This window comes from Anolis sagrei, chromosome 8 (assembly GCF_037176765.1).
Source record: "Anolis sagrei isolate rAnoSag1 chromosome 8, rAnoSag1.mat, whole genome shotgun sequence".
NCBI lineage: Eukaryota > Metazoa > Chordata > Lepidosauria > Squamata > Dactyloidae > Anolis > Anolis sagrei.
The window spans coordinates 27,070,885-27,084,302 of NC_090028.1; the positions used below are offsets into that span (position 1 = coordinate 27,070,885).

General features: G+C 44.7%; 1 protein-coding gene across 1 annotated transcript in view; it reads right to left on the bottom strand.

Annotated features, from left to right (window-relative positions):
* GALNS (galactosamine (N-acetyl)-6-sulfatase) overlaps positions 1-13,418 on the bottom strand; it is an 80,563-nt gene that overhangs the window by 45,123 nt on the left and 22,022 nt on the right. The window contains exons 8-9 of the mRNA XM_060788111.2: positions 12,764-12,903; positions 5,652-5,755 (exon numbers count right to left, since the gene is read on the bottom strand). Coding sequence (XP_060644094.2) covers positions 5,652-5,755; positions 12,764-12,903 — 244 coding nt within the window. The remainder of the gene's footprint in view (positions 1-5,651; positions 5,756-12,763; positions 12,904-13,418) is intronic.

The window sequence follows — 13,418 nt, forward strand, 5'->3', positions numbered from 1 at the left end:
TAAAGCTCTATAGGGTTCTGGCCCGGCTTACTTGTCTGAACACATCCACCCCTACGTCCCATCTCGTAATCTAAGATCATCCAGGGAGATCCTGCTCTCCCTCCCGTCCATTGCGCAAATGCGTCTGGCAGGGACGAGAGACAGGGCCTTCTCGGTGGTGGCCCCTTGCCTATGGAACACACTCCCAAATGAGGTACGGTCTGCTCACTCCCTCCTGGCTTTTAGAAAGAAATTAAAATCATGGCTTTGGGACCAGGCCTTCGGACAGTAGATGTTTGTAGAGTTTAAAGGGCATGGACTAGAATGACAATATGACTGGTGAGACTGTTATTATTTACTAGCTGTCCTCTGCCACATGTTGCTGTGGCCCACATGGGAATTCTGTGTGGGAGGTTTGGCCCAATTCCATCGTTGGTGGGGTTCAGAATGCTCTGTGATTGTAGGTGAACTATAAATCCCAGCAACTACAACTCCCAAATGTCAAGGTTCTATTTTCCCCAAACTCCATCTGTGTTCATATTTAGGCATATGGATTTTTTGTGTCAAGTTTGGTCCAGATCCATCATTCTTGGAGTCCACAGTGCTCTCTGGATGCAGGTGAACTACAACTCCAAAGCTAAAGGACACTACCCATCAAACCCTTTCAGTATTTTCTGTTGGTCATGGGAGAACTGTGTGCCAAGTTTGGTTCAATCCCATTGTTGGTGGGGTTCAGAATGCTCTTTGATTGTAGGTAAACTATAAATCCCAGCAACTACAACTCCCAAATGACAAAATCAATTTTTTTACGTGAAGAACATACATTGGGTTGTTAGGTGTATCGTGTCCAAATTTGGTGCCAATTGCCCCAGTGGTTTTTGAGTTCTGTGAATACCACAAATGAACATTACATTTTTATTTATATAGATTGTTTTAATGATTGCTTATGTTCTGTCTAATTATGATTTATGCTTAATTGTGGTTTTATTATTGTGGTTGTTATGGATTGGCATCACATCAGTGTCCAATGTATGGCATTGAAGTTTTGCCAGTTATGTGTAAACCGCTTTGAGTCCCCCTCGGGGTGAGAAAAGCGGTACAGAAATACTGTAAATAAATAATAATAATAAATAACTCCCTCTGAAGATATCATGCCAAGAAAACTAATGATAACATTGGGTCGTCATGTTTGAAGTGACTTAAAGGCAAATAATGACAAAAGGGGACGAGGATTCAGAATGTGCGCTTGCTTATGCTCAACAGACTAAAAATAATTGAAAAAAGATTTCCACAGTAACACTGATCACACTGCGAGGCAATAACCCCCCTGTTTTTTTTTCACTTTCTAATATGCCAATTAGTCCTAAACCCTCCCAAATCTGTAAATGTATCCCGATTTGTCATCCACACATACTGCTTGATTTAAAAGCACATATGGGTTGTGTTTCCTTGGGTCGGGGAATGCAGAGCTCTTTCTCGAACCGGGAGATGTCTGTGTGGGTTTTTCGGTTTTTCTTCCTAAAGAGCATCTCCGCAGCTCAGCAAGACTCACAGATTGTCATATGGCGAAGGATCTGCTTGGGAACCATCCGTTTGTGCAAAGACGAGCCCAAGGCAAAGGCCACCATCCGAGGGAGGGAAAGAAATGTGCCGAAACCCACCAAATCCATATGGCACTAAGTGTCCTTAAATCACACTGAATGGCAGTTGTTTATCATGAATCCTGCTTGGGACTGGATTCCTTTTAGAGAGCTATTTGTCCTCTCACTCTCTGCAAAAGCGTGCGGATCGGTGTTAAAATAATAGCTGTGAAAAGGAAAGAAACAAGCAGGAAACTTGGAGGAAGCTGAGAGAGAAAGAGAAAAGAAAGAGAAGAAAAGGAAGGGTAGAAGCACCTCCTACAATGTGCACTAACTTCAAAAATGGGGCATAGTATTCAACTGTGATAAAAGATATGTAATAATAATTTGCTTATTTTTTACTTAGGCAATCCCTTGTAGCCTGAGGATGATGGCCCTCCAAGTGTAGTCTCTTGGCGGTGGATACATAAGTGGCCGTGGAGACCTATTCTTCATCCACATGTTCTTCCTTGGTGAGGACATCAGTTTCCAGGTGGAAGGCGGTTCCTGTCAGGGTTGGCTTGACACACCTTCCTCTTAGCACGTTTCTCTTTCGCCCTCCATTCGTGCCTCTTTGAATTCCACAGCACTGCAGGTCACAGCTGACCTCCAGGTAAAGTGCTCAAGGGCCAGGGCTTCCTAGTTTTCAGTGTCTATGTCAGTTTTTAAGATTGGCTTTAAGTCCATCTTTAAATTTCTTTAAATTTCCATTCTTGAGTTGGGGGTATAGTAATGGCTTTGGGAAACTGTGAAATTTGGGCATTCGGACAGCATGGCTTTCATTCCAGCAGAGTTGATGGCGCAGGAGTATCGCTTCAATATTTCTTCCAGAACGCTGACATTTGTTCGCCTGTCTTCCCAAGAGATTTGCAGGATTTTTCAGAGGCAACATTTTGCAGGCATATAACAGCATTGGTAGGACAACAGCTTTATAAACAAGCACCTTGGTCTCCCAACGGATGTCCCAGTGCTCAAATACTCTCCACTCCATTCGGAAAAATACCGCACTCGCAGAGCTCAGGTGGTGTTATATTCCAGTGTCAATGTTGGCATTTGTGGAGAGGTGGTTACCAAAGGAGGTGAAAGGGTCAACATTTTCTAACATTACACCATTAAGCTGTATTTCTGGCATTTGAAAAGGGATTGGCTGGTGACTGTTGAAAGAGCACTTTGGTTTTCTCAATGTTCAGTGAGAGGCCGAGCTTCTTGTATGCACTCTAAACACCTTGTATGCAAAGGTGTTTAGAGTGGCTTGTAGGTCTTCTTCTGAATGCTCACAGACTACGTTATCGGGATACTGGAGTTCTATAACAGATGTTGTTGTGATTTGGCTTTTAGTCTGCTAAGGTTAAATAGCATGCCATTTGTCCGATAGATAATTTCCACTCTGGTGGGAAGTTTCCCATCAACAAGATTATGACAAAGATGGAAAATAAGGTTGGGGCAATAACACATCCCTGTTTGATGCCTGATTCCACCTTAAATGGGTCACTTTGAGATACACTGCTGTCCAAGACTGTTGCCATCATGTCATCATGGAGAAGTCACAGAATTTTCACAAATTTGTCAGGGGACCCAATTTTTTGGAGGATGGCACAGAGAGCACTGCGATTTACTGTGTAATTTTGTTGTTGTTGTTGTTGTTGTTTATAGCTCAATGGCAGAACACTCCTTTTCATACAGGGCATCCCAGGTTCAATCCCAGCCTCTCCAAGAAAGGCTAAGTAGATAATTTAGCTGAAACCTTGGAAAGCCATTGGTAACAAATGCTGGGAGAGAGCAAACCATAATGTGACTCTGGATACTGTCACTTCCCCATATTCCTAGTTGGAAGAAAGACACACCCCTCTTCAGAGAAGGAAACCTCCAGCCTCAGTAAGCCGCAAACCCAGCACCAGTCCTCAGATGCTTCCAGTACTTAATTCATAAAAGGAAAAGTAAGTTTGAGTGTTGGACCAGTGTTCAAATCACCATTTGGCCATGGAAACCCACTGGGAGAACTTGGGCAAATCACACTCTGACAGCATCTCAACTTCAAGACACATGATACACATAGAAAGCATATAAAGCCAGGCAGAGAGATGTGCAACTAAAATGTCTGAATGTGTTTTGCTGAAACTGAGGAGGGAGGAGAGAAGAGGCCTCAATAAAGAGATGGCAAAGCTAAAAGAGAAAGGAAGGGGAAAAGGAAGGAAGGAAAGTATGCACAGAAACAGAGATTCAAGAGGCAATAGCAGGACTTTCTGGGAGGCAGAAGAAAACTAAAGCAACTCTTCATTTCTCACCTGCAGCAAGGAGGAAGCTGTAAGGCGTCAGAAGTCTTAAAAGCAAGAAGGAAAAGAAGAATAATCTTTCATGGCCCTCTATCTTTACTTGACAAGAATTGCTACGAACACAAATCACAGGATGCAGGTTTTCCCCCTAAAACAGGTATGGCAAACCTAGGCCCAGGAGCTGGATGCAGCCCCTTAGACTCTTTGCTCAGGCCTTCCTCTCTCTCACCATCCTATCCTTCCTTCCCTCTTTCCTTCCCCCTTTCTTCCCTCTTTCTCCTCCCATTCCACCCTTCCTTCTTCCCTCCCTTCCTTAGCTCCCCCCTTTTTTCCTTCCTCCTTCCTTCCCTTCCACCCTTTCATCCTTCCTTCCCTCTCTCCCTTTCTCCCTCCTTCCTTACTTCCTTCCGTTTTGTCTTCCCTTCCTTCTTCCTTCCCTTCCTTCCTTAAATCATTCCTTTCCTTCCTTTCGTTCTTCCTTCCTTTCCTCTTTCTTTGTCCTTCCATCCATTCATCCTTCCATTCTACCCTTTCATCCTTCCCTCTCTTTTTTCTTTCCTTCATTCTCTCTTTCCTTCCCCCTTACCTCCTTTTACCTCCTCGTGGGCCATCCAGTCCAACCCCCTGCCAAAAAGCAGGAAAATCACATTCAAAGCACCCCTGACAGATGGCCATCCAGCCTCTACTTAAAAGCCTCCAAAGAAGGCTTTTAAGACCTGCCTCCCTTCCTTTCCTCTTTCTCTTTCCATACTTCCCTTCCACCCTTTCTTCCTTCCCTTTCCTCCTTCTCTCCCTGTTTCCCCTCCCTTCTTTCCCCTTTGTTTCCTTCCTTCTCTCTTTCCTTCATCCTTCCCTTCCTTCCTTCTCTTTTTCCTTCCCCTTCCCTTCCTTACTTTTATCCTTCCCTTCTACCCCTTCATCTTTCCTTCTTTCTCTCTTTCCTCCCTCTTTCCCTCTCTCCCTCTTTCTCCTTCCATTCTTCCCTTCCTCCCTTTCGTCCTTCCTTCCTTCTATCACCAGGCAGTCAGTCCTCCTATCAGGGAGTGCTAGCATGCAGACCGCAAGTTAAAAAGGTTGCCCATGCCTGCCTTAAAAGGTCTATGATTTCCCTCCATCTCAGGGCCATTCCAGAGGAAGAGATCCCATCAAAGGACCAAAGAAATGATGGAACAGGAGAGACTCTGCAAACCTAAAGTGCAAGGCCCTGAAACTCTACCAATCTGGGTCTGCAAGGGATTCACAAGATACGCTCAGACACAAGTAATACCTTCTTGAATATGAAAAGTGAAAAATCATCTCCCACCAATATGCCGGAGTGCAACCTTCCCTTTAACAAATGTGCATACAACGCCTTCCACTCTGTTTTAATGAAAACCCTTGAAAGGCCATTTCAATCAGAAACTAAATTTCTGCCTTTGTCCAAGCACACAAAGGGATTTGCAAAGACTCCAGCTCCTGAAGGGTGCTTCTCTCTGGAATGAAGATGTCCACAAAAGGGAGAAAGCACTCATTGTTTACTCAAGAGCAGACATCAATTGTGTTTGCTGTTCAGGAGCAAAGGGGTCGCTTGCGGTATCTACTACTGGAGGTGATCTATAGCACAAAGAAGGCATCATCTGTTCCCATAGGCAAGCAGGGATACAATGGCCAAAGCACACAATTCCAGACCAAAATTCCAGGCTCAGGTTGGACTCAAAGCCCATTGGAATGTATTTGTTCTTAAAAAGGAAAGGGAAAAATCTTTCAAATCTATTGCAAAGTAAGCATTCCTTACTCTTACCTGCCCAGCAGGTATATGTCCTGGCCACCAGGCAATGGCTGGCTCTCTCATGCCGCCTTCAAAGGTAGTCTGCTTGCCACAGAGGAAAGGGCCGTTGCTACCCGCTAAGGGACAATAATAAAGAAACGTTTATTCAAAAATATCATAAAGAGGGGAGATGGACTTGGAAAAGAAGGTTGTGGATGAACTATAACTCACATCATGCCAGTTTAACCCCCTGAAACTCCATCAGTGATTAAAGTTTGTCATGTTGGGTAAGTTTGCTCTAGATGCATCATTGGTGGGGTTCAGTGTGATCTCTGGCTGTAGGATAAACTACAGCTCCCACCATGGTGGGTCAGTCCCCTCAAATCCCTCCAGTGGGTTCAGTTGGTCATGGGGGTTCTGTGGGCCAAGTTTGGTCCAGATCCGTCATCAGTGGTGCTCACAGTGTTTCTGGATGTAAGTGAACTACAACTTCCAGAAAGGAAGGTCAGTTCCCTCCAAACCCCTCCAGTATTTTCAACTGGTCATGGACGTTCTGTGTGTCAAGTGAGGTCCAAGGCCATTTTTGGTGGGGTCCTGAGTGCTCTTTGATTGCAGATGAACTATAAACCCTACAATGGCTATAAATCAAGGTGAATTCCTCCCAAACCTCTCCAGTATTAATGTATTGTCAAAGGCTTTCATGGCTGGAATCACTAGGTTCTTGTGGGTTTTTTTTTTTTGGGCTATATGGACAAGAACTTACTCTCCAGTATTTTTCTTTGGTCATTGGGGGATGGGCTACATCAGTGATTCTCAACCTTCCTAATGCTGCGATCCCTTAATACAGTTCCTCATGTTGTGACCCCCAACCATAACCCTAACATTATGAATCGCCATGTAAATAATGATCTGCAGGATGTATTTTCATTCACTGAACCAAATTTGGCACAAATACCTGGTATGCCCAAATTTGAATACTGGTGCAATTGGGTGGGGGAGATTGATTTTGTCATTTGGGAGTTGTAGTTGTTGGGATTTATAGTTAACCTGTAAACAAAGAGTATTCTGATCCCCACCAACAATGGAATTGAACCAAAGTTGGCACACATGACCAACAGAAAATACTGGAAGTGTTTGGCGGGCATTGACCTTGAGTTTGGGAGTTGAAGTTCGCCTACATCCAGAGAGCAGTGTGGGCTCAAACAATGATGGATCGGGAGCAAACTTGGCACGGATACTCCATATCATCATCATCATCATCATCATTTAATTACCTATTAATCGCCCTTCATCCAAGATGCTCTAGGCGATTTACAAGCTAAATTGTAAAGGATAAAAATACATACATATAGATATTAATAAAATTAACATATGCCCAAATGTGAACACTCGTGGGGTTTGGGGAAAATAGACCTTGAGATTTCGGGGTTGTACTTGCTGGGATTTATAGTTCACCTAAAATCAAGGAGCGTTCTGAACCCCAACAATGATAGAATTGGGCCAAACTTCCCACACAGAACCCCCATGACCATCAGAAAATACTGTGTTTTCTGATGGTCTTTGGCGACCCCTCTGACACCCCTTTGTGACCCCCCCAGGGTTCCCGACCCCCAGGTTGAGAAACACTGGGCTACATGGTTCATGGTGCTCTCTATAACCTGTAATGTCATTGGAGGGTGGGCTTTTGGTGGCTCCTCAGCACTATGGGTTAAAGCTGTTTGTAGGAGTGGGAGCCTGTCTGTGGAAGTGGACCCTTCTGCCGCAGACACACATACATATTTTCATATTTATTGTGTGTGTGTGTGTGTAGAGAAAGAAAAGAAAGCGAGTGGGCACTGAAGGCGGGAGGAAAGGAAGAGGGGGGTCACATGTGGGAGGAGCCTGAGAGTGATGTCAAGAGCCCCCGCTCCCTCCCTCCTGCATTTGATTGGGTTTAATAGGCTTTTCCTTAATCTCTATGTATTATCTGATATTTTCACTCATCTAACGTTCTGGCGGCCTGTTTATGTTGGATAAGCGAAACTCTACTGTATGTATGTGTTGTGGCTCAGTTTGAGCCTGAGCTTTCTGAGCCTGAGTTTCCTCAGGACGAGGAGGATGATGGGTTTCAGATTTCTGAACATGTCCCTGTTGTTGATGCAGACAGTGTTGATACTGAAGACAGGCGGCGTTTCAGTTTCCCAGGGAAAGGAATGTTGTTTTAGAAGATAGTCATGATTTGAGGGAAACTTCACACCTGCAGGTGGAGGAGTCGACTGCTCCATCTGTGAGCTCAGTGCCTGTCGATTCCCAGGCTGGCCAGTCCCAGGATAATGAGTTATTCGGCCTTGAAGGTGATGGGGATTTGATTAGGGAGGACTGTTTGCAAATAAGGGTACCCCGAAGTACTGACTCTGCAATCCTGTGCCATGCTATGGAGAGAAAGCTTATCCTACCCCAGGTCTCAGCGGTGGCCGGGAGAGCTTTCGCACAATTAAAACTTGTGCGCCAGCTGCGCCCGTACCTTGAGAAGCCAGATCTGGCCACGGTGGTCCATGCTCTTGTCACATCCCGGCTGGATTACTGCAACGCACTCTACGTGGGGTTGCCTTTGAAGACTGCTCGGAAACTACAACTAGTCCAGCGAGAAGCAGCCAGATTGCTCACCGGAGCGACGTACAGGGAGCATACAACCCCCCTGTTGCGTCACCTCCACTGGCTGCCGATCCAATTCCGAGCACAATTCAAAGTGCTGGTTTCGACCTACAAAACCCTATACGGTTCCGGCCCAGTGTATTTGTCTGAACGGATCTCCCTCTACGTCCCACCTCGAAGCTTAAGATCTTCTGGGGAGGCCCTGCTCTCGACCCCGCCAGTGTCACAAGTGAGGCTGGCGGGGACGAGGAGCAGGGCCTTCTCAGTGGTGGCCCCCCACCTGTGGAACTCACTCCCCGGGGAGATTAGATCGTCATCTTCCCTTTTGGCATTTAGGAAAAAACTGAAGACCTGGATCTGGGATCAAGCCTTTGGTCATTCTGACAGCTAACTGAAGGATCTGATGATAGACAAGGACAAATGGAATGGAATGGATATATGGACTATGAACCCTCAGCATGAGACTGTTTTTATTATTTTATTATGTACTGATGTTTTTAATTAATTGTTGAATTGTTTGTATTTGTATTGCTTGTGAATTGTTTTGGGCATCTAATTGTGCCCCCACTGTAAGCCGCCCTGAGTCCCCCCCGGGGTGAGAAGGGCAGGGTATAAGTAAATGAAATAAAATAATAAATAGTAATAGCTCACCACACGTAAGTTTCTGATGGTTATGAAGTTTAATTCTGACTCTGCTATATTTATGGTGGAATCACCCCAGCCGAGGGTTATTTTTGAGCCTAACAGCTCAGATTCCCCAACAGAGTGAACTGAAGCTGTTCTGTCATGCACTGGGTCTGAACAAATTGTCTTTAATCTATAGGACGTATACTTTAAACCCAGTGGGAAGCCGGGTTGCCTCAAAGAGAGAGTCTTAGGGAATTCCTGAAGTGATGGTCTTTGGAGTCTTTACTGGTACAACAAAGTCTTTATTAAGGAACAGATAACAAATCTTCAGACAACACTTCAAGGTTTTCTTGTTCTAGTCTTTAAGAGATTGGCACTGACTTGAATTAACTGTACTTTCTTAGCATAAGGAAGAACCCTTTATAATCTCTCCCAGGCTGTCTATTATCTGGGCCTTGCTGGTTTGGGTCTTACTACTGATCCCAACTGCTTCTGGACATCGAGTAAACCTACCAGTCAAGGCTTGATGATACTTCAGCTGGATTTCAGTGGTTCTGTAATGCTGTCCTGTGGGAACTTCAGGGCTGTTTTCCCCTCTGGTGCTGTTAGGCTGTGGGATCTTTTCCTTCTGTTCCCTGGATGGTTCTGAAGAATGAAGCTTTTCCTACGGGACGAGCTGTCTGCGTCCTATAGACTAGCTTCCTTGTGTGTGACTGACTAAAATGGCTCCCTTCTCTTCTGAAAACCCAAAAAGGGGTGGAACCAAGGAACCTAATGATGATGGACAGGTGGCCTGCCCTGTAACTGCAAACCTTAACAGGAAGCCACCCTTCTACAAAACCCCAAGCCTTGGGCTGCAAACAAACACTTAATACAAAGCAAATAAAGAGAGAGCTTCTCGTACAGCTGTACCAGCACAAATCCTATACAGAGGCTCAGTTTCTCAATTTCCTAAATAACTTCCCAGGAAGCATATCAAATTTTTGCCTCCATCCACTGACACCAGCATTAAGCGTGCAACCTACAAGTATCGAGGCAGGGACCAGGCAAACTCTCCTGTCTCTCCGCACTAAAGCTCTCCCAGGAAAGAGGAGTGATGTTTTATGGCAGCTCCTGGTTAGCGCCGAGCCACGGCTTCGCGGCTGGACTAACGAAAAGCCAGACGTCGCTCAAGGCCACAAATGGTGCCAACAAGGCACCTGGGACAAGAACCCTTTCTGCGGCTCTTTCTGCCCCATAAGAAGTGTCTCTGTTGCCTGAGACGGGACTGAAGAAAACACGAGGGACGAGGGATAATTCAGAGTGACTGTGCCCCAAGGGAATGAAAACCAAAGACCTGTGAAGCAAACCTGAAAATGCAAAGGGATTGTCGTCTTCTTAGCAGTTTTTCAAAAGAGGTTAGCGGACTTGTTTGTAAAGCCACTTGCATTTATTAAGACGTGCTACAGAGAAGTCACAGATCAAGGAGCCACAAGGAGAGACGGGTAATAAATAAAGTGATGATGATGATGATTATTATTATTATTATGTTAGTGGGGATACCACAGTGTTGGGGTGATTTCAAAAAGGAAAAAGCATTTCTAAAGTAAAGCAGCACAAGTAGTTTTAACAGATCAGAAGCTTCTTGAGCACAACAGTTGAGAAAATGAGTTTCAGCAATTACAGGAGAAGAGTCAAGCTTTAAAAGTTAGAAGATGCTTTATAAGTTAAAAGAAGACTTTATTGAAAGATCAAAAATTCTATATAGGAAAGTTGTGGGCTATTTCCGTTTTATTGATTATTTGAAAACCTTTGATTGTGTGGATCATAATAAATGGTGGTAAGTTCTTGCCTGCCTCCTGAGGAATCTGTATAACAACCAAGTAGCAACAGGAAGAACAGACCACGGAACAACAGACTGGTTCAAGATTGGGAAAGGAGTACGGCAGGGCTGTCTACTCTCTCCCTCCCTATTCAACTTGCATACAGAACATATCATGTGACATGCAGGGCTTGACCAATCCAAGGCTGGAGTTAAAATTGCTAGACTAAACATTCACAATCTTAGATATGCAGATGATAACACTTTGATGGCTGAAAGCGAGGAAGAGCCGAGGAGCTTTCTAACCAAAATGAAAGAAGAAAGTGCAAAAGCTGGGTTGCAGGTAAACATAAAAAAAAAAAACCCAAGATGATGGCAACCAGACTAATTGATGACTGGCAAATAGAGGGAGAAAACGTGGACACAGCAACAGACTTTGTATTTCTAGGTGCGAAGATGACTGCAGACGCAGAGTGCAGCCAGGAAATCAGAAGACATTTCCTTCTTGGGAGGAGAGCAAAGACCAATTTCAATAAAAGAGTGAAGAGGAGAGACATCATACGGGCAACGAAGAGCCACATAGTTAAAGCAATGGTATTCCCCATAGTAACGTATGAATGTGAGAGCTGAACCATAAGGAAGGATGAGCGAAGGAAGAGAGGTGCTTTGGAAATGTGGTGCTGGAGGAAAATCCTGAGAGTGTCTTGGACTGCAAGAAGATTAAACCTGTCCATCCTCCAGCAAAGAAAGGCCGACTGCTCACTGGAGGGAAGGAGATTAGAGGCAAAGATGAAGTCCTTTGGCCACATCATGAGCAGACAGGAAAGTTTAGAGAAGACAATTATGCTGGGGGGAAAGGAAGGAAAAAGGAAGAGGGGCTGACCAAGGGCAAGATGGATGGATGGTATCCTTGAAGAGACTGGCTTGACTTTGAAGGAACTGGGGGTGGCCACGGCTTACAGGGAGCTCTGGCCTGGGCTGGTCCAGGAGGTCACAAAGAGTCGGAATCTACTGAACAAATAAACAACAAAAAGGGCCTATCTATCTATCTGAAGCAGACATCCTGTCTTTCTCTTCATGCTCACAGAAGAAGAAAACAGAGGACTCAGGGGGTTGGCATGTGGCTGAAACATGATGAAAAGGGCATGTCTGCCTATATTCATGACCACGTTTCCTACCACCAACCTGCACGATCCCTTAGATCCTCTGGGGAGGCCCTCCTTTTGCCCCTTCCTCTATCACAGCTACGACTTGTGGGAACGAGGGAGAAAGCCTTCTCCACTGTGGCCCCCCAGCATTGGAACTCGCTACTGGTGAGATTAGGCAAACTCCCACCCTAGCAGCCTTCAAGAAAGATCTGAAAACTTGGCTTTTCCGATGTGCCCTTGGAGAGTGACCATAAATCCAATTTTTGTTTATTCCATCTACAGTGTCGTCCTCATGATGCATGTTCCCCTGTCCTTAACAAAGACCCAACACCATTGTTTGTCTTTTTGGACTCCTCCCTCATAAATACACTCCCTCACAAATACACTTTTTCCACTCCTATCTCACCCAGGGTTTTATCATTTTACTTTGTGCATTTGGCCCGCCCATTGTGTTTAACTTTCTATTATGTTATTTTGCATTGTTTATTTTATCTTGTTCATTAAGTATTTTATTGTGATGCAATTTTTTGTTGTTTTGTATTTTATTTTGCTGTATTGTATTTTTGGTCTTGGCTTCCTGTGAGCCGCCCCGAGTCCCCATTGGGGAGATGGTGGCGGGGTATAAATAAAGATGATGATGATGATGATGTCCCTGAGAAGCAATGGCAAAAGGACTTTCCCTGCCAGCTAACTCATCTGCCCATCTCATTGTTGAGGACTACAAACTTGTGCAGGATGTGGTTGAGTTCCAACAAATATGATACTTTTTTTGTTCTTATGACTTTAAAAAAAATGAATGCGTTTAACATCATGGGAGGAAAAGAAATGCATGCCTCTGCATGGGGGAGCCTTCTGGAAATCATATTTGCAAACAAGACCATCCAAATTTGTACTGGAACTCAATCAAGCTTCACATTCTTTGACACAAAACTGACCTTGTTCAGGAGCGGAAACGAGAGCGGCGCCATTGTCGGACGTGAAAAACACAAAGGTGTCCTCGCTTATGCCCAGCTTTCGAAGGTGGCTCAGGATCTTCCCAACGCTGTAGTCAATTTCTCGCACCGCATCACCGTACCTGAGAGGGAGGAAGAAGAAATGATAAAGCAACAGATATGCTTTATATTCCTGTGTATTCCTATTGTAAAAAAAGTGGGCAGTGGAGAAAGTTGAGAGGAAGGAAGTAAATAAGTTGTCGTCATAAGTGGGGTATTTATTTATCGTGTCAGAAGCGAGTTGAGAGTACAGTTGAAATGCATTTAAAAACACAAAGTTTCAAAAAAGAACTTGGCATGATGCTAAATGTCCTTTGACCAGAAGCTGGCAGTTTGGAGTGCCTCTGGTGTCGCTGTGAGGAGGTCCTCCATTTTGCATGTGGCAGGGCTCAGGTTGCATTGGAGTCGGTGGTCTGTGGTTTGCTCTTCTCTGCACTTGCACATACAATATGGTTTTCAAGGCATAGGATTATAGGAGCTGCCTTCACAGATCTGTCAGCAGCTTATGACACTGTAAATCATCACCTTCTTCTGAGAAAAACTTACATCTTGGAGAGTTCTTGGAGAGCAGGACAAGTCCCAGCAGATTGGAGGAGGG